The sequence below is a fragment of the Vombatus ursinus genome, unplaced genomic scaffold (assembly GCF_900497805.2).
Source record: "Vombatus ursinus unplaced genomic scaffold, bare-nosed wombat genome assembly UNPS02009918.1, whole genome shotgun sequence".
Classification (NCBI taxonomy): Eukaryota; Metazoa; Chordata; class Mammalia; order Diprotodontia; family Vombatidae; genus Vombatus; species Vombatus ursinus.
Window position 1 is genome coordinate 5,822,813 of NW_020949696.1, and position 27,432 is coordinate 5,850,244.

Sequence of the window (27,432 nt, forward strand, 5' to 3'; positions counted from 1 at the left end):
GATGTTCTTATTTTAGGGACTAATGAGAACACTTAAATCTGAGGTGGAGAATCTTATTAAGAACATTTGCCAGCTTTGCTTTGTTTTTCTGTAGCATCATACTGTCCCAGGGCTGAAAGAGATCGTAGAGCTTGTTGAATTCAGCCACTGCCTAAAGCTAGAATTCCTTGGGCCGAGTAGAAGAGGTGGTGTCTTATGCCGGAACCATGGCTGGATGGGGAAGGAGAAGTCTCAGATTTGAATTGCAGCTTTCCTACTTTCTCTCTCTGTGACCTTGGGCAAGTCACCAAATGTCCTTATATGTAAAATGAAGGGGTTGAACCAAATGATTTCCAGCAGAAAATTCCAGTAGTCTATCAGTCATTTAGCCTTTGCCTGAACCCCCCTTGCATTCTATTTTCCAGGCCTTTCCTGGTCCGTGTCCTAGTAGTCATGTGACCTCTCAGTGGCTGGGCCAAGCTCTCTGAGGAGGCTTGAGTCCCAGAGCAGATCTGCTTGCGTAGCGGATGCTTCATCACTGGGGTCTGTGGTGCCAAAGAAATCCCAGTTTCCCCCTCCCCTGATATTTTTCATTTTCTTCTGGCCTGCCCACACCCTGCCCCAGTTGAATGCGTACTCCTTGAAGGTAGGGTCAGAGCAGGGTGTAGCATAATAGATGCTTACTGGGTTGAATTAACTAACTCCTGACTGACCTGCCCCTGGGCAGGCTACTGCATTCTGGGATAGCTCGGGTTGCTAGGATGTTTTTCTTCTTGTGAGCAGAAATAAGCTTTCCTTTTATTTCTGTCTCGGTGTTCCCGAGCAGCGTCTGAATTCTTGCTGATGCTGGGACATTTTGCAGAATCTCAGAGTTGGAAGGGACCTCAAAGGAAACATAGTTCACCCGTACCCTGAAAAAAAAAAATCCCCTCCCTGACCTCCTTGCTAAGTGACCACCTGACTTGGCTCTGGTGCTGCCACGTTGGGGAGGTCTCAGGGAGGATGGCAGGCAGTGTGGTGGAAAGACCCCAGGGCTCTAAGTCAGGAAGCCAGGGGTTAGCCCTCACTCTCCTGCATATCTGCTGTAGGACTTTTTGTTTTTCTCATTTGTAAAATGAGACCAGTCCTGTCTGCCTCAGGGCTTGTTGGGAAGATCAGGTGAGGTTCTCATAATTATTCTGTGACTCACCGAGGAGGGTTTAAAATTGGTGTTTATTGCTTGACCACTTGCCCAACCTGACATACTTTTCCCTGCTTGACCTTTTTTCAGTTCAGAGGAACATTCTGGATTTCCCACAACATGTCTCCCCCTCCAAAGCTATCCGAACAGCCAGTACGGAGGCTGACAAAAAGCTCTCCGAGTTTGACGTGGAGATGAGCATGAGACAGGATGTGTACCAGAGGATTGTCTGGCTGCAGGTGAGTACCAGAGGAGGATGGACGCTTTCTGTAGTCTTACTGTGGCCTTAGGTTTTAGACCCCTTATCTCTCCTTCAACTCCTCCCCTCCTGAAACCATCTAAGCCTCCTGGAAACAAAGAGGAGCCCATAAGCAAAGCTGACCAAAGCAACAACCGCATCCGGACAACCCAGAACACACTTTGTATCCACCATCAGGAAGGGCGTGCTTCAGCGCACTCGCGACATAACTGCTTTCTTAGGGTTTAGCTTGGTCCTGCTTTCTTCACTGTGCATCACTCCCATAAGGCTTTCCAGGTTTCTCACAGTTACTCATATTTGGGGCAATACTGGTCCATTCCATTCCTAGTCATTCTTTTCAGCCATTCACCCAGGGAAGAGAGCTGCTCATTGGGTCCATCCAGAAAGGGTACAGCCGGCGCACGAACTTCCTGCAATAACATTTCCCTTCAGCTTAAAAAAGTAAAAACAGGCATTTCCATATATCTAGTAGCATGAGAGAAGAGTATTGTACATGAAACTATGAGTCTGTTGTGTACAGATAACTTCTTTTAAAGTATATAATAAATTTAACACGTAACTTTAAAAGCTGTCCCACTTGGCCTTTTGCTTTCTGTTCTTTTCTGTGCATTAAAAAAAAAAAAAAACCACTTCAATTACCCTTCTTTTTCTTTTTTTAAAATGGCAATACTATGTCCACTGCTCCCTTTTGATCTGTCCCCTCCCCGCCCAGAAAACCCTTTGTAACAAGTATGCAAAGTCGAGCAAAATAAACTTCACATTGGCTATGTCTAAAAACGTATACCCCATTCTGCCTTTTGAGTCTGTTGTCTTTCTGCCATCAGCGAGAAAGAAGGCATATTTCATCAGAGATCCTCTGATAAAGTGGTCAGTCATTGTATTGATCAGAGTTCTTAAGTCATTCAAGGTTCTTTTTCTTCACAGTTTTGTTATAGCATAAACTGTTCTTCAACAGTTTGGATAAATCTTCCTAGGTTTCTCTGAAACTATCCTTTTTGTCATTTTTTACAACGTGATAATATTCCCTTCACAGACTTATCATTTGTTCACCTATTCCCCCAGGGTAGGAAACTGCTAACTGGTCCGTTCAGAAAGGACACGAAGCCACAGCTGGCATAGGAACTTAATGGAGGAGGAGTAATATTTCCCCTTCAGTACTCCCATCACCATAAAGTCTGTCGCAGTAAATGTGTTTGCTGATGGGGGAAGATAGGGAGGAGAAGCTGTTGAGCTGACTTATCAGCCCACAGAAATCAGCTCCCCAGGCTCCAGGAGAGATCAAATGCATTTGTGTCATGGGAGCACCACGTTTGGGTGAAGCGTTCTACTTAGGAAGGCAGTGGACATTTATGATCAGCCCCAATCGGCAGCTCGGACTGGGGCTCTCCCTTCGATCCACAGTCCCAAAGTGGCAGGACTGGCCCTCAAATCCACACCCTCTGGCTCGTCTGCTTCACCACACATTTTGTGCTTTTCAGAATTACTTACACGTGAGCAATGGTGGGCAGCAGTGGTGATTAATCACATTTTGCAGATAGAGAAAGAGACACAGGAAGGTGGTGACTGAGGATGGGTGCCACATCCATCATTGGACTCCTCATTCCTTGTCCACGTTCTACTTTACATCCATTATTTTGTTTGATCTCCATAACAGCCCTTTGAGATAGGTACAGTCAAGCCCATTTTATGAGGAAACTAGGACTGACTTAGGCTTCAGGGGAATACACACCTACTAAATATCTGAGGCAAGATTTGAACTCAAGTCTTCTGATGCCAAGTGGTCTTCATCTACCTGAGTAGAAGTCTAAGTGTTGGGGCAGCTAGGTGGCATAGTGGATAGAGCCCTGGCCCTGGAGTCAGGAGGACCTGAGTTCAAATCTGTCCTCAGACACATAACACTCACTTAGCTGTGTGACTTTGGGCAAATCACTTAACCCCAATTGCCTCACCCCCCAAAAAAAAGAAGAAGAAGAAGTCTAAGTGTTGAGAATAACGTTAATGAGGAACAGGACTTCTGCTGTCCTACCTTTGTTCATGAGACCTAATCTGGAGGACTATGCCCACTTCTTAACCGTTATGGAGAGTAAAGGAATTATTGGGTGACTTACATTGAGTATGTGATGTTTCTATTTCTGCCACAGTTTTTTTTAAAAATTAATTTATTTTGATATATCAACCATCACTTTTGAGTTTTAAATTTTTCTCCTTCCTTTCCACCTCCCCCAAGACAGCATGCAATCTGATATAGGTTATATATATACATTCCTATTAAACATTTTTTCACATTAGTGATGCTGTAAACAAGAATTAGAACCAAAAGGAGGAACCACAAGAAAGAGGAAACAAAACAAAACAGAAGAAAAAAAATAGCAAATAGTATGCTTCGTTCTGCATTCAAACTCCGTAGTTCCTTCTTTGGATGTGGATAGCATTTTCCATCATGAGACCTTTGGAGATGTCTTCGATCCTTACATTGCTGAGAAGGGCTAAGTCTATCAAAGTTAATCATTGCACAACATGACTGTTACTGTGTACAACATTCTTCTGGTTCTGCTCACTTCACTTAGGCTCAGTCCGTGCAAGTCTTTCCAGGTTTTTCTAAAGTCTGCCTGATCATCATTTCTTATAGCACAATAGTATTCCATTCCATACATATACCACAGCTTGTTCAGCCATTCCCCAATTGATGAGCATTCCCTCAATTTCCAATTCTTTGCCACCACAAAAAGAGCTGCTATAAATGTTTTTGTCTATGTGGGTCCTTTTCCCATATCTCTTTGAGATACAGCCCTAGAAGTGCTATTACTGGGTCAAAGGGTATGCACATTTTTATAGCCCTTTGGGCATAGTTCTAAATTGCTCTCCAAAATGGTTGGATCAGTTCACAACTCCACCAGCAATGCATTAGTGTTCCAATTTTCCCACATCTTCTCCAACATTTATCATTTTTCTGTTTTGTCTTGTTGGCCAGTCTGATAGGTATGATGTGGTACCTCAGAGTTGTTTTGATTTGCATTTCTCTAGTCAATAGTGATTTAGAGCATTTTTTCATATGGCTATAGATGGCTTTAATTTTCTTCATCTGAAAACTGCCTACTCATATCCTTTGACCATTTATCAATTGGGGAATGACTTGTATTATAAATTTGACTTAATTCTCTATATGTTTTAGAAGTGAGGCCCTTATCAGAGACACTGGTTGTAAAAATTCTTTCCCAATTTTCTACTTTCCTTCTAATCTTGGTTGCATTGACTTTGTGCAAAAACTTTTCAGTTTAATGTAATCAAAATTATCCATTTTGCATTTTGTAATGTTCTCTATCTCCTGTTTGGTCATGAATTCTTCTGTTCTCCATAAATCTGACAGGTGAAGTATTCCTTGCTCTCCTAGTTTGCTTATAGTATCAGCCTTTATATCTAAATCATGAACCCATTTTAACTTTATTTTGGTATATGGTGTGAGATTTTGGTCTATGCCTGGTTTCTGCCATGCTCTTTTCCAGTTTTCCCAGCAGTTTTTCTCAAATAGTGAGTACTTATCCCAGAAGCTGGGGTCTTTGGGTTTATCAAATAGTAGATTACTATAGTCATTGACTGTTGTATCTTACATACCTAACCTATTCCACCGATCCACCACTCTATTCTTAGCCGGTACCAAGTAGTTTTGATGATTGCTGCTTTATAATACAATTTAAGATCTGGAACAGCTAGGCCACCTTCTGCTGCATTTCTTTTCATTAGTTCCTCTGCCACAGTTTAGTAGCTGTTACTGCTGACCCCATTGTGGGCTGAACTTCTTCCTGGAAGAGAAGGTGAAAGGAATACAACACCTCTCTCCTCCAGGTTGTTAGGGAGGGGGACGGGTCCTAAAGGAAACTGAAGCAAGGTCTCATTGGAGAGGGAAGTTCTGTGGTGAAGGAGGGCAAGGAAGACTTGATTCTTGTCAAGATGTTAGCGGATAGGACAGGGTTACACAGAGAAGGAAAAGAACTTAAAAAGAGATTTGACACTTTCCCCCTTGCTGAAGGAGGAGGATCTGGATGCTCTGAGAGGAACAAGCTGCTGGTCCTCCCAAGAATGATATAGGAGAACCCCAGAGACTGTCAGGTAGGAGGAGACCCTCCAGGAAGGGGCAGAGCTGTAAGGGATTCTTTGCTTAGGAGTACTGAGGCAGCTGTTTGCCAGCCTGACCACAAGGGAGGTCTTCGGCATTCAAAACACAGCAGGACCTCTCAGGACTTAAAGTGGATTGCCCTCACTCCTGGTGATTCACATTGTCATAAATGACTTCCAGAAGACATCTAAATAGATTGTCAATGACTAAGAAACAGAAGACCATAAGGATCCCAGCTGTGTTTTCTTCACTTTTGCCTATTGAATGCAACGGATGAGGAAGAGAAAAATTAGATTAGAAAATGAATAGCTTGTTAAGAAGGTGGCACCTGAGAGTGGGATTTGGCTTTCTAGATTATGGCTTACTATATAGGGTTAACAGACACTGGATAGATATGGAATATACCTAACGAAGGCTGGTGAGAGTAGGTTTGTCAGTTCTCAGAAGAAGAATTGTAAACTATTACTAGTCATGTGAGCAAATACTCCAAATCACTAACAAGGGAATGCAAACCAAAACAACCCTAAGTTTTATCTCAAACCCAGAAAACTGGCAGAGATAACAAAAGTTGGGCATAGCCCGGTTGGTAGTGGACCTGGGGATTAGTACAACTGTCCTGGAAAGCAGTTTGGAATTATGGAAATAAAAAAGTGGCTAAAATGTCACTACCCTTTGACCTCGAAATTCCATCGCTAGGCCTATGTCCCAAGGATGTTATTGATAAAAAGAAAGGCTTCATATCCACCCAAATATTTGTAGTAGTACCCTCTGTGGTAGCGAATAACTAGAAAGTCAATGCCTATCAACTTGGGAACAGCTAACCAAATGTGAATGTATTGGAATATTACTGAGCTGTAAAAATAACTATGATGAATGCAGAGTAGTGTGGAAAGACTTAAGTGAAGTGATGCTAAGTGAAGTAAGCAGAGCCAAGAAAACTATATATAGTGACTACAGCAATTTAAATAGAACAAGCACTAAACAGTTGGAAATTAATGTTGCAAAATTACAAAAAACGGGTTTGGCCCCAGACAATGGAGATGCCTTTCTTTTGGATTCCTGGTGCATATATTCAAAATGTAACCGGCCCTCTCAGGACTTAAAAAAATACATAGCACTCACTTCCGATGATCATGTCAAAGAGAGATACACTTCTGCCCTCCACCCCCACTCCCAGCCCCAATTCTTTTTGCTCATGGGTAGGCAACATTACATATATCGTCAGATTTTTTGGGACGTATCAATTAGTTCTGTTGGTTTTTTCTTCCTCTTTTTTCTTTTTAAAAAATTCTTTGTTATAAAGAATGGCTTTCTTTCTGGGAGATGTTGAAGGAGGAGGGATACAGAAGCAAAAATAGGCAATGTAAAAACAAAAGACATCAATAAAATTTTATTTTAAGAAAATAATGTATTTGTTAGATTTGCTGCAAATCTAATGAAGAACGCTTTGAACTATAAAGGATAGGGGAGGAAGACTGCCTAAGTATATTCCAGATAGATACTGTAGAGAGAAGCCACAAAGAAGGTTGAAGAAGTAGCATTTGGTACACTCACATGTGCATAAGAAACAAAGGCCAAGAAAAGGACCAGTAGGAGAACTCATACCTCAAATGTCTAGACACAAATGCCCAAAGAGGAACTATCCTGGTTATGCTGCGAGGGAGCAAATTTGATCTCCTAGTTATTACTGAGGATTGGTAGGACTCAGTGGTGACTAGACTATAGCTCTGGATGGGTATACTGTATTAAAAGGAAATTGAGGGGCAGCTGGGTGGTGCAGTGGATAGAGCACCGGCCCTGGAGTCAGGAGGACCTGAATTCAAATTCGACTTCAGACACATAACACTCACGAGCTGTGTGACTCTGGGCAAGTCATTTAACCCCAATTGCCTTCACCAAAAAAAAAAAAAAAAAAAAAAGGAAGGAAGGAATTGAATAGGTAAAAGGTGGTTAGGGGCGTTATATATTAGAAAGGTATGTTCATAGGAGGAAATCTAGGAACCAGTGGGGAAAAACATTATGACAAGTATTTGGATAAAGATCTAAGAAAGCAGAAATAGAAGTGATTTTGTTATTTGGAGTATGCTACAGATCACCTGGATAGAAGAAGGAATAGATGAGGAGTTTGGGAAACAGGTAACAAGTCTGGCACAGAGGTATGATATAGCAATGGTAGAGGACATCAAATATCAAGACACCTGCTGGAGGTTTCCACCAAAAGCAGAGTAGCTACTAACTGCTTGACCTGCTGTAATCATAATTTCATTCTTCAAAGGGCAGATGAACTAAAAGGGGGAGTTCTGCATCTGATTTTTACTAATGAAGGAACTAGTTTTGGGTGGTGGAATGATGGAACCCTTCTGGTTCCTAAGTGATCTAGAGTTTGTGAGAGAGTAGAAGAAATCTGGATTTAGTCTGACACGCATCCTAGATTTCAGGAAAGCAGATTTGAAAGAATTTGGGCAAAAGATTGGTAAGATCCCATGGACTAAAATGCTTAAGGGAAAGCCAGCCTCGGGGGATAAGAGATGCACAAGAATGAAATTCTGAAGCTATAGAGGGAAATAATTGCAGTGAGGAGGACAAGTGGGATTTGTCCAAAAAGATAATGTGTGCACAAGGGAACTCGCCAATCAGACATATGGAAGATGGAATCAAAGCCAAGTAACAGGAGATGAACATGTGGTAGAGTTCTGTAAAGATATTTGAGGAATGATAAAACTCAGATTGAGTTGAGACTGACAAAGGAACCTAAGGAAAACAAAAAGGTTTGGTTTGGTTTTGCTGTATTGGAAGACAGAGGAGGCTCAAAGGGAAGAGGAAACCTTTACTTGCATTAGATGGGATGGTGGTAGCTGACAACTGGCAGGGAGTTGATACCCAAGCTAAGTAAAGTGCTAGCAAGAGAGCACCTGGCTCAAATGAACAGTGTCCTCGTTCCTGAAAGCACTGGAAGATGTGATAGCTGAGCTCTCAGTGATGCTTGAAAGATCACAAAAAGCTGGAGTGTTAGCACATGCCTGTAATCCCTGCTACTGTCAGGGAAACTGAGACTGGTGGATCACTTGAGCTTGGAAGTTCTCAGTTGTCATAAGTCTAAAGCTGATCACTAAGCTGATCACTTCACTAAGTCTGGCACCAATATGATAAACTCCCGGGAGCAGGGGGCCCCCAGGCTGGCTAAGGAAGGGTGAACCAGCTCACTTCGGAAACAACAGATCCAAACTTCCACGCTGAGCAAGAGTGGCAATCAGCCTGTCCCTAAATGGCTACTACAGTTCCAGGTTGAGCGAGATAGGGAAACCCAGTCTCAAACGGAGGGGAATAAGACGCCACAAGATTAAAGAAGGGCAATTGTATTTCCTATTTTCATAAAAAGGAAAGAGAACAAGAGTCTACATACTATAGGCTCTGAGCTTGACTTTGGTTCCTGGGAAGATTCTAGACAGATTATTAAAAAGGTGGTTGGCAAACATAGTAATTCAAAAGAGGTAGCGTGGCTTCATCAAGAATAGGTTATCCCGGATTAACCTCATTTCCTTTTTTGATTGATAGAATAACTAAGTAGATGAGAAGAATGCTGTGAATATAGTTTACCTCGCTATTAGCAAAACCTTTAATAAAAGTGTCTCATACTATGTGGTGAAGATGGAGAGAAATAGGTTAAACAGGGATATAACTAGATGGATTCAGAACTCTTGGGATGGCTAGACTCAAAGAGTAATTGTCAGGAGGGTGAGAGATCTCCACTGGAGTGCCCCAGGGATCTGTTCTTGGTCCTGTGATGCTTAACAGTTTTATCAGTGACTTGGGTAAAAGCGTAGGTGTCCGCTTATTGCAATTTCGGGCAACAAAGAAATAACCAATGAAGCAGATGACAGAATCAGACTCCAAGAGGATCTTGACAGGCTAGTGCATTAGGCTGGATCTACTAAGATGAAATTCAGTAGGGATAAAATGTTAAGTCCTGCACTCAGGTACAGAAAATCAGCTTCACCAGTGTAAGATGGCAAAGGCATGGATAGGCAGTTCTGAAAAAGATCTGGAAGTTTTAGTGGACCAAAAGTTCAAGAGTTAGCAGTGCCATGTGAGGGCCAAAAAACTTAATTCCTTCTTGGGCTTCCTTAAGAGTTCCTTTAATAGATACAATAGTGAAAGACTCATTGTACTCAGCTCTTAGTCCTGCTTATCCTCAGGGTTTAGGATCTTGGAGTATAGAAGTTACCAAGAAGCAGATTTCAGCCAAACATATGGGAAAATGTAAGCCTTGTAGCTGTTGCCAAATGGAATGAGCAGCCCTGAGGAGACAGTGAGCTCCCTGTCACTGAAGGTATTCAGGTACAGGCTTTTTGACTCACTGGGGTGTTGTGGAATGGTTCGTGTTTCAAGTGTGGGTTTCACTAGATGGTCATTGAGGCCTCTTCCAATTCTAGGACTTTGTGAAGTCATTTCTCCTTCTGAGGCTTATTTTCCTCATCTGTAAAGTAGAAGGGGAACGTTAAACTCAGTGGTCTCCAAGGTCCCTCCCAGTTCTAACATTCTGTAATTCTGAAATGGTGTCCTTTGAAGTAATCTTCAAGCAATTTGGTTTTCTCATTTTCCTAGGAGAAAGTTTCGGCAGACTCACTGAGGCCAGAAGCCAAGAGATACCTGGATCGGTTAGTTAAGCTGGGAAAACGAAATGGACTGCACCTGCCAGAAGAAACTCAAGAAGTAAGAGCTCTCAGTGTGTGTTCACACGGGTACAAGCTGTGGCTAAATTGAAATTAAGTCACATTATTGGCAGCAGCTCTTTGGGGCTCCCTGGTAAAGAAGCCATGGGAGCTCACTGGCGCGTGCTTGCTCCGCCTCTTCTTTACTGTGCACGCAAAATTGGCAGCCCCTTTCAGTCTCCTGCATTGGTGTTTTGTGACTGGGTGCCTTGGTGGGAACCATGCTGCTGTCTCAAGAGGCCCTTCTCATGGGAAATCTTGTTTCTTCTCTACCAGTAACTCCCTTTGTGATCTTGGACAAATCCCTTCCTCATTTTGGACTTCAGCTGATCTCAAAGGTCTCTTCCAGATTTGCATGCATTGTTTGAGCAGAGGTAGCCATCCTGTTTTGTCTGAGAGATAGCTGGGGATGTGGCAGTCTGCCTTTTTTCCACTCTTAAAAAACATACCAGAATAAGGAATAAGGAAACTAACTTTTAAAAGGTAGTAATGTACTCAGCCACGTCAGCATTTTCCTTACAAGTGTTTGTTTCCCTCGAAGAGTTGCCATGGAATTTCAGAATAAAATCTTTGAGATGGAACGTAGCTCAATGGCCATTAAGTACGGCCTATACTATACCCCCTCTACAACATACCCAACAACTGGTCATCCAACCTTTGCTTAAAGACTTCTAGGGAGGGAGAATCCTTTGTTTTTGTTATTTGGTGGGGAAATGTTTTTATTAATGCTTTTAAAAAACATCACTGTGCCTTCTCAGGCACGGAATCCTCTCTTCTTACAGTTAAGCGAAACAGTTGGACACAGTGACCTGTCTAACAGCATATGACTCATTCCTTGTCAGCCTGTCTGCTGTCTCTGCCAAGAAGAGAAGAGAATGCTTGATCACCAGTCCTCTGGAGTTAAGAAGGGTCATTGCATTGACCTGAGTTCCTAGACCTCTTAGTGTTGTTTACCTTTATGTTGCTGTGCTTACTTTGTTCTGCATGGGTTCATTCACATCTTCCCCAGTCTCTTGGAAGTAACAATGTTCTGTTACATTTACATACCACCATTTATCTAGCCATGCCCCCTTTGATGGCACCTGCTTTGTTTTCAGGTCTCTTGGATCCTCAAATATGCTGCTGTAAACATTATTGGGCACCACTGTATTTCAAGAAAGCCCATCCCATATTGTGAATGAATTGTTAGGAAGTTTTCCCTGAAATAATCTAAATCCGTTTTTCTGTTAATTCTATCCATTGTACCTGGTTCTCCTCTCTGAGGATAATCTCTCTTAATCAAGGCAGCCCCTCGGCTATCGTGTCCCCCCAAGTCTTCTTTTTTTTTTTTTTAAAGTGAAATGTCCCCCGTTCCTTCTGTTAATCCTCATGGGGAAAGATTTTGAAGCCCTTACCCTGCTGCTTGCTTTCCTTGAGAATTTCTGCAGCTCGTCAATGTCCTTCCTAAATATGGCATCCAGAACTGAGCACAGTCCTCCAGAGGAGATCCAATCAGAGTAGAATATGCTGGCACTGTCGAGACACTCCCCAGTTTTAGACAATTTGCTTCTCTTCTTTTTCCAGTAGCTTCGTTAGCTCTCTTTGACTGCTGGAGTACACCCTTGACTTATGTTGAGTTTGTGGGCAGCTATAATACTCTGATCTTTTTCAGATAAGTTTCTGTCTAGGCTTATTGGCTAGATATCTCTTACTTGTGGTGTTAATTTATTTAATCAAGTATAAGGTTATATATTTATGCCTATTAAATGTCACCGTTTTATAGAGAGCTTAGTGTAGTTGTTAGAGAGCCACCCTCAAAGCCAGGAAGACCTGGGTTCAAGTCCTTTATCTGACACATACTGGCTCTGTCTCCTTGGGCAAGTCACTTAACCTCTCTGCTCCAGGTTGCAGAGAAGTTGCTGTCCTGCCTTGGCAGAAGGAATTTCCACACCCTGAAGTTCCTTATACCAACAAAATCCTAAGCCTACCCCTTTCCTTATTCCTGCATTCCATCTGATTAGATTCAACCAAATATTGTAACTGTTCAAACCCCTTAGGAGTCTGACTCCGCCATACAGTGGCAGCAACCAACTTTTCCAGCTTTGCATCATTTGTGGATTTAACAAACATACCTGGTATGCCTTAAACCCTATCATTGGTGAAAATTTGGAAAAGCACAATGCCAAGTAGGCATTGTGGCTCTGAGGCCCCAGTAATTGAAGCCAAACTTACTAATTTGCAGAATCTTTTTTTTTTTTTAAAGAATTGGGACATTTGCTTTTCTCTCATCTTGTCACACTTCTCCCCTTTTTCCATCTTTCTGAGATCACCAACAGGGACTTGGTCATCACAGAACCTCCAGACTCTTTCAGGCCCCTGCCAGGGGTATAGTTCATCAAAGTATAGTAACTCGAGCTCATCAAGGGCAGCATGGAGGTGTTTTCTTTCTTCCTTCTTCCTTATCTTGAGTATCTGTTCCGTATTAGCCATTTTTTCATTCTGGCCTTTGCAATGCAAAGGTAATTCTCCTCAGGAGACAAAACAAGCAAAATAAAACTGCGTTAAGTTCTGTCTTTTCTCCATTGTCACCATCACCTCATCTACCCCATGCATTGATTGTATCCCTTCCCTGACTTTTCTCTTTTCTCCAATGTAGCTTTAAAAAGCCTTTTTTTTTTAACCCTTAGATTTCTTAAGCAGCTTCTGCTTAATCTGAGATTTAGCCTTCCTGACCCTGCTCTCCTAGGACAAGGGTGGGGAACCTGAGGCTTGGAGGCCACACATGGCCTTCTAGATCCTTGTGTGCAGCCTTTTGACTGATTCCAAGTTTTCAGAACAAATCCTTTTGTTAATCCATTTGGATTCATTCAAAGAGCCACACTTGAGGATCTAGAGGGCCACATGTGGCCTTGAGGCTGCAGGTTCCCCACCCAGTCCCCAAACCCTATAAGGTTCCCATCTTTTCCAGTTCAGCAGCCAACTTAGTTGGTGAGGGTTGCAGAGTAGATACTGTGGTTCTTGGTTCTTCCACTCTCTGAAGGATGAAATCCCTAGGACAAATCAGTGAATTATTACTTGCTGTGCTTTGGATTGAAGAGAACTCCACAGATGTTATTGGGGTGACTGAAGTCTCCCATTATTCCTTTCTTGTACCTCCATGGTAGGTGTCTGATCTGTTTCCCATAATCTGTACCTTCTTACCTGAGTAGTCATTACTTAAAATACAAATATGGTTCTTGGTTCACACACCAGCTTGGTTTCCCATGATCTATATATAGCACACCTTTCCGGAGCCATATTCTTGTATTGGAGTGTCATCCTACAAAGTTTAAGTCATATTTATGAGGTGAAATTTGGCCCCTTGTTTGAGGACCTTTTGTTCACCTTGCTAGTTATTTGTACTTTTATACATTTGTGAATAAACCTGGGTTTTATGATTGGCTCTTTTTTTTTTTGTTTTTGCATTTCATGTCTATGAATTTCTGGACATCTCTTCTACTCTTCTTCCTAAACTGTAGTCACTGCCTGTGGTATCTAGGTTAGTAGACACCAAGGCGGTTTTTTAGAATTAGATTTAGAATTAGATTTTTATTGATAACTTTGCCTAGATTTCATCCTATGTCCCAATCCCTCCCAGAAAGCTATCCTTTATATCAGTTTTAAAAAGGGGGGGGGAGGAAAAAGAGAAAAACAGTCAGCAAAACCAGTCAATATATATAAAAAAAAATCTGGCAAGTACCTTCTTCCAGATCTCTGGACTCCCCCACCCCCACTTCTGCATGGGCAGGCATCGAGGTGTTTTCTCCTATGTCCTCTTTTGTGAAAATTTCACATCAAGTTAGTGCCCTTTGAATTAGATTTGTGAGTCACCAGGAAAATTATTTCTTAATAGCCCTTGTTAGATGCACTCCGTTCTTGGCTAGGAGCCTTCCATTTTTATGTTCTGTTCTTCTGTTTTTAATTGTGGTCAGGAATCCTGGTCCTGTTCTCAGATAGCTTCTTCTTAGCCAGCTGTTCATTTTCCAGATCTGCCATTTCTTTTTGCAGCCATTGCCTTTGATGGGCAGCAGTGATCAAAGCATCACCTTTAGTCACATGATTCCCACACACCGGGTGGTCCATCCAGATTGCTTTCCTTCATGTCCAGCTTTAACCCTGCACTAACTGTCTCCCATGTCTGGAGATGCACTTCTTCCTCAGCTCCCCCTCTTAGAATCTCAAGGTCAAGGACCATTTCCTGACCTGCCAGCCCCGAATGCATGCTCACCCCCAGCTGCTAGTACCTGCATGAAATTCCCTTATATCTACTTTATGTATGTTTTCTATCTGCCAGCTTGTCCATAGTATTTCCCTCAAAGACTATAAGCTCATTGAGGGTAAGTATAGACTGTCTCATATTCGCCTAACCCGGTGCCAGGTGCATCAGGTTATTAAGGGCCCATCATTGTGCTCAGTGCTGAGGATACAAAGAAGCACAAATGGGCCCCTACATTTGAATGGAGCCAGCAACACATGCATGGGGGATACAGGGATGGATACAGAGTAGACAAGGCAGGTAGTCCTAGAGACAAGGGACTGGGCAGAGCCTCCAGAAAGTAGCCTTAGAGCTGAGTCTTTGAGGAAGCCAGGGATTCTGAGAGGTCAAGGTGAAGAGGAAGAACATTCTAGGCCTGGGGACATCCATTGCAAAAGTTTGGAAGAGGGATCTGGGGGGTAGGTGGGTGAGGAACACCAAGTAGGCTTAATAAATGCTTGTTACTGGATCTTCAGCCCTTTGTTCTGATGAGCAGCACCCCTCCCCAGCATTCCCCTCCCCCCTTTTGCTCCACCCATTTCTGGCAAAGCTGCCTTCGGAAAGGGAAATCAGCTTTGTTGCTTTTTACTCGTACTTGGATTTTAATGCAAGAAATAGTATCCTCAAGCTTGGTGGCCCCAGCTTCATTGGCTTAGTCATTAGGTGTGACTTTTTGGCCCTTTGCAAAAATGAAATCTCTCCTCTAAAGATGGTGATTTTCTACTCATAAATAAATTTAGAAGGACAGGCCATAGACTGTGAAAGCTGTTCATCCCCAAAGAGAAATTCCTGACGTAACTGGAAAAATCTCTTTGGAATAAGTGGACATAGTCTTCTTAAGTAACTACTTTGAGAGGAATGGAATAGGGCAGAGCACTTGTTGAGAGGGCTAAGTTGTGGTGTGTTTTTAAGTAACAGTACTTTAGTGTATGCTTCATATATACCCCCCCCCCCCACACACACACAAGAGTCCTTGCTCTCGTCACAGGGCTCTCGTCACAGGGCTGGGTCACGGGTGCAACCAATGAGACCACCAGGGCCACCCAGGGGTGCTGCCTCAAAAGTTAGAGCCTACACAGCTCCTTTTTCCCTGTGGCTGCCTTCTTCCTGATCCCTCATTTCCTTTCTTTCTTTCCTCTTTAGAAAATAAAAAACATTAAAAAGAAGCTAAGTCTCCTTTGTATCGACTTCAACAAGAACTTGAATGAGGACACTACCTTCTTGCCGTTCACCCGAGAGGAGCTGGGTAAAAAAAGGGTCCCTTGGTAGTATTTGCAGGGATGGGGAGAGAGGAGGGTGCCAGGAAGGAAGGGATGGTACAATATTAGCATTAGCTGCCCCCGGAGCTCCTATGGACCTGGGCATTCTAAATGAGTAGAAGGACACTAAGAAAGCAACTAGGGCACCAGCTTCCTGCTTTCTTCTGTGTGTGACCAATTGGAGACAGTCAAGTCCTCTCATGTGTGGGACTTCCATCTTAAGCTGAGTGTGCTCGCATCATTCATTCAAGTATTTGAGTTATCACTAGACTATGAGCTCCTGGAGGGGGGGGCCTTGAATTATTTTTAAAGTAATTTTATTGATAGTTTTTGTTTTTATATTGTCTAAATTTCCTCTGTATCCCTTCTCCTTCCCCCTCCCATAGAGCCATCTCATATTACAAGAGTTTTTTTTAAAGAAAAGGGAAAAGCAATCAACAAAACTGTTCAATACATTAAAAAAAAAAAACAACTGACAACATGTGCAACATCCAGTCCCTAGGACCTCTCCCCTCTGCAGGGCATGAGGGCAGGTGTCTTCTCATGTGTCTCCTCTGAGACCACGCTTGCTTTTTGCAATTTTGCAGTGTTGATTTTGTGAGGTTGTTCTTTCCAATTATATAATGTCTTTTGTTCTCTTGGCTTTGCTTGCTTCACTCTGCATCAGTTCATGGTAGGTCTTTCTGTACTTCTCTGTATTTATCATATTTGTTTCTGAGTGCTCAATAATATTCCATTACATCAATGTACCACACTTTACTTAGACATTCTCTAATCAATGGACATCTACTTTTAAAAAGTTTTTAGGGGCAGCTAGGTGGTGCAGTGGATAGAGCATCAACCCTGGAGTTAGTAGGACCTGAGTTCAAATCCAGCCTCAGATACAAAACGCTCACTAACTGTGTGACTCTGAGGAAGTCACGTAACCACAATTGGCTCCCCCCCCCAAAAAAAGTTTTTATTGATGTCTTTTATTTTTTACACCGTTGTAGTTTTACCCAGTATTCCTTCCCTCCCTCCCAGATAGCCATCCTACATAACAAATAGTACTTTTCCCCCCATGTTAGTCGTGTTGTGAAAGAAAATACAGACAAACCCAACAAGAAAAATAAAGGAAGTAAAGAAAAAGTATGCTTTGATTTACATTCAGACTCCAGTTCTTTTTCTGGAGGTGAATAGCATTTTTCATCATAAATTCTTCAGAATTGTCTTGGATCGTTATATTACTGAGAATAACTAAGTCATTCACAGTTGATTCTCATATAGTATGGCTGTTACTGTGTACTATGGTCACCTGGTTCTGCTCATTTCACTTTGTATCAGTTCATGTAAGTCTTCCCAGGTTTTTCTGAGAGCATCCTGCTTGTCAACAAATAGTACTTTTTAAAGTTTAAAAAAAAAAAGGAAAAGGAAAAAAAATCAACACAGTCAATCCATACAATTGAAAAAGTTTGGAAATATGTGCTGTGCATAGCACTTGTGGACTCCCCATCTTTGCAGCAGCCTGGGGAAGAAGGGTCTTCTCAGGTCTCTTCATTCAAGTCCTGCTTGATCTTTATAATTTTGCTGTGTTCACTTGTGATTTTTTTTGAGTGTAGCTATTCTTTCCATTTCCATTGTTACTGTGTGTATTGTTTTCTTGGCTCTGCATCAGTTCATAGGGATTTCTTCATGCTTCTTTATACATCGCATGCATCATAGTAATATTCCAAAATGGTTGTGCTAATTCATAACTCCACCACTGTTGAGGTTTAGGGGTGCTGGGACCCCAAAATCACAACATGTGGGTCCTGATGAAAAGAATTCGACCCAAGTTTTCTTTCAGCCAAAGACAAGGTTTATTAGAACATCCGTCATGTTAGCCAGACTCTTTAAGAATTTGAATGAACAGTGGCTAGATTTTAAGAATCTGAGCACCTTAATGGAGACAAGATAGACCTCACATACAGAGAGACTGTGGGAGTGATCTAGGAATGTCCAGCTAGGTCAGGGTGACTGAAGGAGGGATCTTAGGAAGATCTGGATGGGAGTGGCCAGTAAGCTGGGGTGAACAGAACTCCCAGGACCTAGACCACATGGCCAAGGGAGAATGGAATCTAGGTAGGATTAAGGGTGGGAAGTGACTGGGGCCATCTGGAGGTAGATTGGGTGGTGGGTAAAAGCCAGAGATTTGACCGTGTGGGAAAATCCAGGGTTTTTCCTTTTTGGGGTCTAGATCCCATCCTCATCACCACCAATGCATTATCTTCCCTCAAGCCCTCCAACATTGACTGTTCCCACCTTTTGTCATTTTTGTCAATTTGCTGATTTGCATTTTTCTTATTGATGATTTGGAGCATTCTTTGGTGTGATTGTCAGTAATTTCTTCTTTTGAGGACAGTCTCTGTGTCCTCGATACCTGGCTTGGTGCCTGGTCTTGAAGATACAAAGACAAAAAACAAAACAACAACCAGTTCTTGCCCTCAAGGCTCTTACATTCTAACAGATATCTTGAAGATAACCTATACTCTTATGGTTAGATACTAAGTAAGTACAAGGTAATTGTGTTGTTTGTTGCTGAGGGAGTTCCCAAAGAAAGGAGTGGAGGGGAAAAATAAATGTGTTCCTGGCCTAAGGGACAACCTGTGCAAAGGTATGTTGCAAGAAGAGGGGTGGAATGTTGAGTGTGAGATAAGCAAGGGTCTCAGGTTGGTTAGACCCCAGAGCACTTGAAGGGGAGCAGTGTGGGGTCAGTCTGGAAAGATGACAAGATGAGTTGGGGCCAGATTGTGAAGGGCTTTAAATGCTAATGTGGGAGTCTGTGTTTGATTCCAAAGGACATCAAGGAGCTCTCAGAGCTTCTGTGTGGCTTATGGGTTTGTGGAGAGGGGAGAGGTTGGAATCAGGGAGGCCCAATTAGGAGTCTCATATTAGTTCAGATGAGCTTTTGAAGGAGGAAATGAGTGCTGAGGATGGGGTGGGATCAGTAAACTTTGACCAGGGTTTGGATGTGGGAGATAAGATAAGAGAGGAGATAGCTTATGAATATGAATTTATCTTAACCCTTCTTCTGCCCAGGAAAATTTTCAGTCTGTATCACCCTAATCTCTCCAGAGAGTTTTTCACCTCTCTGTAAAATGAGTTAATTATATGATCTCTCAGGTCCCTTCTTATTTAGCATTCTGTTTTATTCTAGGCTTCATACCTAGTCAGTTAAGGCAGGGGGGTAGCTAGGTGTGAGTACTATAGGTCTAGGCAGGCCAGGGAACAAATCTAGGACATCCCAAAGGGTCTTCAAGAACAATACCAGAGCTTAGGCAACACTACAGTGGCATATGTGGGCCTTCGTATGTATTTATTTATTTATCTGACTGCTGGATATTTGTTCAGGAGGAGGTCTTCAAGGTAAGATGACTCTGAAGAGGGAAGGGGCGTAGGTGCCAAGATCACTAGGCTGGCCTAGAATGCAGAGCCAGGAAGGACAATGAAGATCACTGAGTCACACCTCTTCAAGTGTATGGATGGGAGAGGCACAGGAGGGGAAGGCAGGTGGGATCGTAGGCTTTAAAGCTGGACAATCACAGGCAGGTACAGCTGGATTGAGTTCTTGGTCAGGTGCTCATGCCATTGTGCTCTGTTGAGTGGGTTTGACCTTTACGGTTCTTTTATATCATGGAAGCCTGGGACACAGAAATGACCTGAGATTTATATTTTAGCCAAAAAAAAAGAAAAAAAGTTTCCTTCTTTTCATGCTATCTTGGTTCTTTCCTCTGACTCTATTTTTCATTTCTGTGATTCTCTGACTCTCCTGAATCTTCCCATTACCCATTTGCATTTGCTTTTTGGACTCCTTCCTCTTCTTCAGCTCTAGTAATCATCAGTTTTGCATGGTAGGGCTATGATCTTTCCTCTCCATTTTCTCTCTTGAGCCTTATTCTTGCTATGGGATTATTGTCCCTGTTGGCCAGAAAAGAATCTTGGACTCAGTGGTCACCCAGTGTCATAACTGGTGGAGGCAGCAGTGGGCAGCAGATGCACGCTTCCAAAGGACTGAACCGATTTCTAAGAATCTTAGGTTAATGTTACCCCAGCTAGGTATGCTCATCTCCCTGGCAGGCACAGAACACAGAATATCAGAGCAGGAGAAGCCCTTCAGAAGTCAGAGGCAGGAGATGATTGATCACCTTCAAGTCTCTTTCATGTTGCAGGGGGAAAACTAACTGAGGCTGACGGGGGAAATGAAGTGCCCTCAGTCCCTCAAGTCAAGGGCAGAGCCAGGACTGCAGATCCTAATGCCTGTTGTTTCTCCCACTGGAGTATGCCATCACTCACACTTAACCTTCCTAAAGCAGAGAGAAAATGAGCCCTTCCCCCATGCCTACTTGATAGAATTTTGGCTCTTAAATAAACTACCTCTCCCTGCCCTTGTTTCCACAGGCGGCCTTCCTGAGGACTTTCTGAACTCCTTGGAAAAGACCAAGGATGATAAGTTGAAAGTCACTCTCAAGTACCCTCATTACTTTCCTCTCCTAAAGAAGTGTTATGTTCCTGAGACCCGGAGGAAGGTTGAAGAGGCTTTCAACTGTAGATGCAAGGAGGTAAGAGAGCTCCCAGGGCTCCTCCAGCTCAGGAGTAGGGGTTCTGATCTCCTTCCTTTACCTTTACCCTCATCCTCTTTTTGCCTTCCATGTGTCTAAGAGCAGGGCTGACCTTATGGGGATTCAGATCATCATTGTGAATGCCCAGCAGGTAATGAGTCTGGCATTCTCCTGGGGTGCTGAAGGCAGTTCCCTAAGGAACTGTTTCCTTAGGGGGACCACTTGGGCAAGAATCAGTCTGACCTGCTAAAGCCTTGGGATTTTATAGTCCTGTCTTACTGGGGCTAAGGGAACCTGGCACTCCTCATTGTGCTTAGTCTCCAGTGGCTCAGATGGGCCATTCAGCTGTGTATTTGTGTTGAGGTAAGCCTTTGTCTCCCTCTAGGTTCCCCCTTTAAAATGCAGATTCCTCTGGAAAAGGTAATCCTTAGAGGCCCTACCTTCTGGGGCAAATGAGATTACTCTCCTTTAAGAAGCAACTGAGGCACCATCTGGCCTTGGTCATTGCAGAAGAATCATCTCCTCTATGTGTCAAGGTCTTATTTAACCACTGGTTATTTATGGAAGGAAACTTTTGTTCATTCTCTCATATCCTCATATCTAGTCAAGTTACCAGAGAATTGTCTTCATGATGTGTCTCCCTCCATCCCCTCCTTTCCATTCCCACGGCCACCACCCTAGTTCAGCCCCTTATTTCTGTTGGCTCTTGTCGCAGTGTTCTCCTGCATCCCACGCTGGCTGCTAGGTTAACTTTCCTGATGACATCACTCCTGGCTCTTGGCTACAAGATAAAGTCCAACTTCTTAGCCTGGTGTTCAAGGCCCTTCCCACTCTGCTTCTCCCTTCCAGCCTTCTTATACTAATCTCCATCAAATCGCACTAGTCACATCATCCCCAAACATACTGTGTTTCTCGGCATTAAGGTCATTTCTGGAATTCACCACCTCCACCTAGAGAAGTTCTACCAACCTCTACTGGCCAACCTAACTTCTTCCGTGAAGCCTTCCCTCTTCCCCACAAGTAGAAGTGAACTCTTCCATTCTCTCAGCTTTCATGAATTTTTAGAAGAGGATATTTGTTGTCCCAAATGAATCTCTAACTGGTAGAATTTCAGGCCATGTAAAACAAAATGACACATTCAAACAGGGTGAGGGAAAAGATATTTTGGCAGACAACCCCCCATCCCTGTCTCAAAATCTACTCCAGGGGCTCTCCTCTAAACTATTTCTGTTTTGCAATTCAACAAACATTTATTAAAATTCTTCGTACTGCTGCAGAGCATAGTCCCTAGCAACGAGGAAGGGGGGAAAAAAAAAGCTTAGCTAAGGTGAGGGTTCTGCCATCACGGAACTTATAGTCTGGTAGCAGAATAAAACACAAATACAAATAACTACAGTATAGAGTAGAAAAGGGCAGAATAAAACACAAGTACAAATAACTAGAGTATGGAGTAGGAAAGGTGGTGCCATAGTGGATAGAGTGCTGGACCTGAAGTCAAGGAGCCTCATCTTCCTGAGTTCAAATCTGGCTTCAGACACTTATTAGCTGTATGACCCTGGGCAATTTGTTTGTCTCAGTTTCCTTATCTTTAAAATGAGCTGGCAAACCACTCCAGTATCTCTGCCAAGAAAACCCCAAAATGGGGTCATGAAGAATCAGACATGATGGAAAACGAGTGAACAACAACACAAAGTAGAAAATAAGAGATATACACAAAGGCCTGTGTTTGAATCCTCAGCTCTAATACTACAAGGTCTTTAGGCCCTTGTCTCTTCATCTCTAACTTGAGGAGGTTGGATTAGAGGGACTTGAAGGCCCTTTCTCAAGGTTCTACAGCCTTTGGCCTTCCTCCATTTCTAAACCCCCAGGTCTTAGCTTCCCTCATTTCTTGCCAGTGGGATGATGTGGCTGTGGGCTGCACTGGTAGTGGGGAGGCATGGCCCTCGGGAGTGCCCCAGTGCAAGCTCAGAGGGACTTCACCGTGCATGCTCTTTGATCTCTCCTAGGAGAACTGTGCCATCCTCCAGGAGCTAGTGGATCTCCGGGCTCGGAAGTCCGGCCTGCTAGGATTTAACACTCATGCCGACTACGTCCTAGAGATGAATATGGCCAAAACAAGTCAAGATGTCGCCACGTTCCTAGGTAACGCCCAGTACCTTCTCATCTAGCCAGGGTTTCCGGCATGCAGAGGACCTTTGCACTGGGGGTCTGCTGTCAACTGGTTGTGATATTGGGCAGGTCACATAGCATCTCTCAACTGTAGTTACTCAGTCTGGAAAATGAAGACATTAATACTTACCACCCTGCTTATGTCATAGGGTTGTTGCGGTGATCAAATTGAATGAGACAACTTATGTAAAAGCTCTGAAAATCTGGGGTGCTGTGGCTGTGGGGTGTTGGGAAGAGTGCTGGGCACTGAGCTGGGATGGCATCCATGGTGGTGTTGCAGCTCTGACACTTACTGGATGGATGAGCTTGGAGACGTTTCACCCTTGGGAGGCTTAGGTTCCTTAGCTGTAAAGCTGGCATAATCGAGTCTAGACCTTAGAGCTATAAAGGATCATAGAGAGATCTTCTCATCCAACCGTCTCATACTACAGATGAGATAACTGAGACCCTGAGAGACTAAAGGGTCTGCCTAGGTCATAGCCAGGAAGTGAGGGCTTGAACCCCAGTCTTTGCCACATCTGTGCTCATTCATCTCATCTGTGCTCCATGATGCTTGCCCAAAGCTACCCCACAGGACCGTGGTGAGGAGAGTGCTCTGTGAACCCCATCATCATTAAATGCTGTTTTTCTTGCCAGATGAACTGGCCCAGAAACTGAAGCCTCTTGGGGAAGAAGAGCGAGCCATCATTTTGGAGTTGAAAAAGAAAGAATGTGAGAAGCGGGCCCTGGATTTCGACAACCAGATCAATGCCTGGGACATGCGCTACTACATGAACCAGGTGGAGGAGACCCGCTATAATGTGGACCAGAACCTACTAAAGGAGTACTTCCCTATGCAGGTGGTCACCAAGGGCCTTCTGGGCATATACCAAGAGCTCCTGGGACTGACCTTTGAACTGGAAGAGAATGCTAAGGTGTGGCATGAGGATGTGAAATTGTATTCCGTGAGGGATGTTGACTCAGGCAAAGTGATAGGGAAATTCTACCTGGACCTGTACCCCCGGTGAGTATCAGTGAGGATTTCAGGCTCCCTGGAAAATCACCAGGACAACTGGACTTGGAATACCTAGGGAGAGTTTACCCTTAGCTTGTTGGGGCTTAAGGGAGGGTGTGGTGTCGATGGAGTTTCCATTTCGAAAAGCAGGAAGAAATTTGGAAATGTTTTCCCTGCTAGCCCACTAAGCCTCGGGGAGGCAAGGTGGTATTATGGGAAGGACTCAGGAGACGAGAAATGGGGTTTCAGTTCTAATTCTGCCACTTACTGCCTCTGTGACCTTCCGCATGTCCTCATGTCCTTGGATTTAGAAGGTTAAATTCTCCTTTACAGCATCCCTGAAGAGTGAGCTCCATCCTCTTCATGAAGGCCTCCAGTGACAGGAAGGTCATTATATCCCTAATTAGGCAGGTCTGATATTTGGGAGGTCTTCTCTCAGTGAATCCAGATTTGCTTCCCCTTATCACTCCTTCTCTGACCAGGCAAAACAACTAATCCCCTTTCCATCTGACAGTCCATGAGATATTTGGTGGAAGTGAGGATATTCCCCCTAACACATCTCCTTCCTAACTGAGCATCCCCAGTTCCTTCCATGGTTCTTTGTATGACAGGGTTTTATTCCGTCTTGGCTGCGTCCATGTCTGGCCCCAGGAAGGGATATTGTGGGGGGGGCAGTTAACATCATGAGTTCATTCTGGTGCTAGGTTCCTTTTAAGGTGGCTTGAGAGGTCACGTGAGCTTCCATGCCAGCCAGGTCACATGGTGGCAGGCAGTGTGCTTGCGGTTCACTAAAACTTTCAGGTCTTTTTTTTTTCCCTAGCCTGAATTTTGTATTTAGTTACTTCCCCACTCTGTTTGTGTTATTGAACTCGGGTCTTCCTGATTTGGGGCCCTGCAGTCTATCCATTGAGCCATCTGGTTATACATGACTTTATATTTATCCCTTACTATATTTGGCTCCTCACTCTATTGTCTTTAAGATTTTATGATTCTAGCAGTTAAGCATTTTCTTCTAGTTTGATTTACAGATAAGGAAACTGAAGAGTAGAGGGGGACTGACTTGCCCATGGTCATGCAATGAGGAAAAGCGCTAGGGCAAGGCAGCAGGTCTGTCTGACTCTTAGTCAGCTGTTCTCTTCCCCCATAATATGTCGTTTCTCTTTGAGTCCTGGTGGGTGACCAAGCCTTTTGAGGGAGATTCTTCCCACCCTGGATCCCGAAGCCTGGACCTTGACTCATTTTCCTCCCCTGTCTATAGGGAAGGGAAGTACGGTCACGCAGCCTGCTTTGGCCTACAACCTGGCTGCTTCCTCAAGGATGGCAGTCGGCAGATCTCCATTGCAGCCATGGTGGCCAACTTCACCAAACCTACTCCTGATGCCCCCTCCCTGCTGCAGCATGATGAGGTGGAGACGTACTTCCACGAGTTTGGGCATGTGATGCACCAGCTCTGTTCTCAGGTAAGGGTGACGTTCCACAGAGATGCGCGCATGGCAGCGCGACAGTCCTGTGACCAGGAGGACTCCAGGCTCAGAATCAGGGTGAAGGGGGGGTGTGACTGGTGTGTGCAAGCCAGGGGTCAAGTGTAGAGAGGCTAGCTCTCTGGACCCTGCAGCCACTGACCGCCAGGGTTTGGTGACCCCAGACTCTGAGAAGAGCTTGGAAGTATTGTCAAGGATGTAGTGTTTCGTGACCTTGTGACACAGTCATGATTCTGGAGTCCCCTTGGTCGTGGGCCTGTCATGTCCTTTAGTGAATGACAAAGTGACAAAGACATCAAGCCACTGGCAGCACAGCTCAGTTCAGAAAACTTTTCCCAGGGACAGCCTCCCTGGTAACCCGTCTCCCCAGAGTCCTCGTCGGTCTACCACTTAGCTCCCTTGCTTTCCCTTCTTCCAACAGACTCGGCTTCGTAGTTGTAGCGTAAAAGCCAGGACTGAGAACACATGAAATGCAGGCTTTCTTTTTTATTAATTTTTTTTTTTATGAGGCAATAGGGTTAAGTGCCCAGGGTCACACAGCTAGTAAGTGTTATGTATCTGAAGTCAGATTTGAACTCAGGTCCTCCTGACTCCAGGGCCAGAGTTCTATCTACTGCACCACCTAGCTGCCCCTTTTTTTTTTTTCCCAGCCAAAGACAAGGTTTATTAGAACATCCGTCATATTGGGCAAACTCTTAAGGAGTCTGCACATGGGTAAGCAGTGGCTCGATTACAAGAATCTAAGCAGTGGCTAGATTTTAGGAATCTGAGCCTTGGCTAGATTTTAAGAATCTCAGCTGCAGGCTTTCTTTTATGTGCTGTCAGCAGGTTGCCATAGGAAGGGAGAGGTTGGCACCTTCATTAGGATGTGGTGGGGTGTTGCTCTGATAGTTCAGTTACTGGGATAACATCAGAGGAGCAAGCAGGCAGATACCATAGGTTTATGTGGACCCAGGGTCAATCCCAGTAGGTCAGTCAGGCATCAGAGACTAGAGAACAGGAGGACAGAACCCAGGCAGGAGGCTGAGGCCTAACGTGCCAGCAGCAAGACTGGCGTTGGGATGGTGAATCGAGGGTCTCCTGAGCTAAGACTAGTTCAGCCAGGTAGCTGAGCCCGTGCGGGGAGAGGTCAGGCCAAGGGGACCCTGAGCCAGAACAGTGCAGGCAGTGAGACGTCTCCCCTGCCATTCTGTAGTAGATGGTGTGGAGTTTTTAAATGAAGGGGAGATGGGTAAAGTTGTGGTGGAGCTACAATTGGGCAGAGAATGGGATCTTAGCGATCTGAGTTCTCCCAGCTTTCCAGCCAAGGAAACTGAGTCTCAAGAGCCTTTCTAAGCCTAGAATCCAAGTCTCTTGACTTAGCAGCAGAACCTGCCTTAGGGACTCTTAGTCAGCCCCTGGTTTTACTGTTGAGGAAACGGACAACATGGCGGTTAGTGAGTTCTTCAGGGTCACATTGCAGGCTCTGATGACTCTTAGTCCAGAACAATTTGAGAAACGTGGGTGTCTGGAAAAAGGGTTTTGAATGGAAAGTAAATGGCTGGCTCAGGGCTCCACAAACTACAACCTGAGGGCCAAATCTGGCCCACGGCCTGTTTCTGTGTGGCCCATAAGCTCATAGTGGTTTTTACGTTTTTAAATACAATTAAAATTTATTTTAAGATGTAAAAAAAACATTCTTAGCTCACTGAATTTGGACCCCTGGACTAGACAATTGGCATGTGTATAGAAAGACCGTAAAGCACTGTGTCCTAAACACTTACAGGTATATTGTAATCTAAGGAAATTTTGGGAATAGTGCCAAATGGACAGTATTCCCCAGATTGATACCACACACCTCCTAAAAGCTCATTTGTCCCCATTGTTGACATTCCTCCCATGGGTAAAGTTGGGGACCATAGATGGCAGAGACTTAACCTCCCAAGGGCTTCAGTAAGGTCCATGCAGAAGGAGAAGTAGACAATAGAATGCGGAGATTTCCTTGACCGGGGCAGAAGAACACAGCAGTCCATGGTCCTTACCTTGTGCCCATATTCACAGGCAGAGTTTGCCATGTTCAGTGGGACCCATGTGGAGCGAGACTTTGTAGAAGCACCGTCACAGATGCTGGAAAATTGGGTGTGGGAGAAAGAGCCTCTGAAGCGCATGTCCCAGCACTACAAGACAGGAGAGCCCATCCCCCAGGAGCTGCTGGAGAAACTCATTCAGTCCCGTCAGGCAAATACAGGTTTGGTGTTCGGCCGTCCCCGTTCTACTTGCATGCTTGTGTGGGCGCGAGGGCTGTGGAACGTAGTAGACTTTTAAGTTCGTTAAGAAGAGGGACCCTCTTATGCAAACCTCTGAGAAGAGAAGGGACTAAGCCAGTGTCAGGCTCATGGCAGGACTGAGTCTGGAACCTTGGGGAGCTGGCTCCAAGTCCATGTTTCTTTGCCTAC

General features: G+C 44.0%; 1 protein-coding gene across 1 annotated transcript in view; it reads left to right on the plus strand.

Moving 5' to 3' along the window:
- THOP1 (thimet oligopeptidase 1) overlaps positions 1-27,432 on the plus strand; it is a 41,648-nt gene that overhangs the window by 5,457 nt on the left and 8,759 nt on the right. The window contains exons 3-10 of the mRNA XM_027853149.1: positions 1,250-1,398; positions 10,138-10,245; positions 15,661-15,763; positions 20,193-20,353; positions 22,360-22,495; positions 23,159-23,525; positions 24,775-24,976; positions 27,038-27,224. Of these exons, the coding sequence (XP_027708950.1) occupies positions 1,250-1,398; positions 10,138-10,245; positions 15,661-15,763; positions 20,193-20,353; positions 22,360-22,495; positions 23,159-23,525; positions 24,775-24,976; positions 27,038-27,224 (1,413 nt within the window). The remainder of the gene's footprint in view (positions 1-1,249; positions 1,399-10,137; positions 10,246-15,660; positions 15,764-20,192; positions 20,354-22,359; positions 22,496-23,158; positions 23,526-24,774; positions 24,977-27,037; positions 27,225-27,432) is intronic.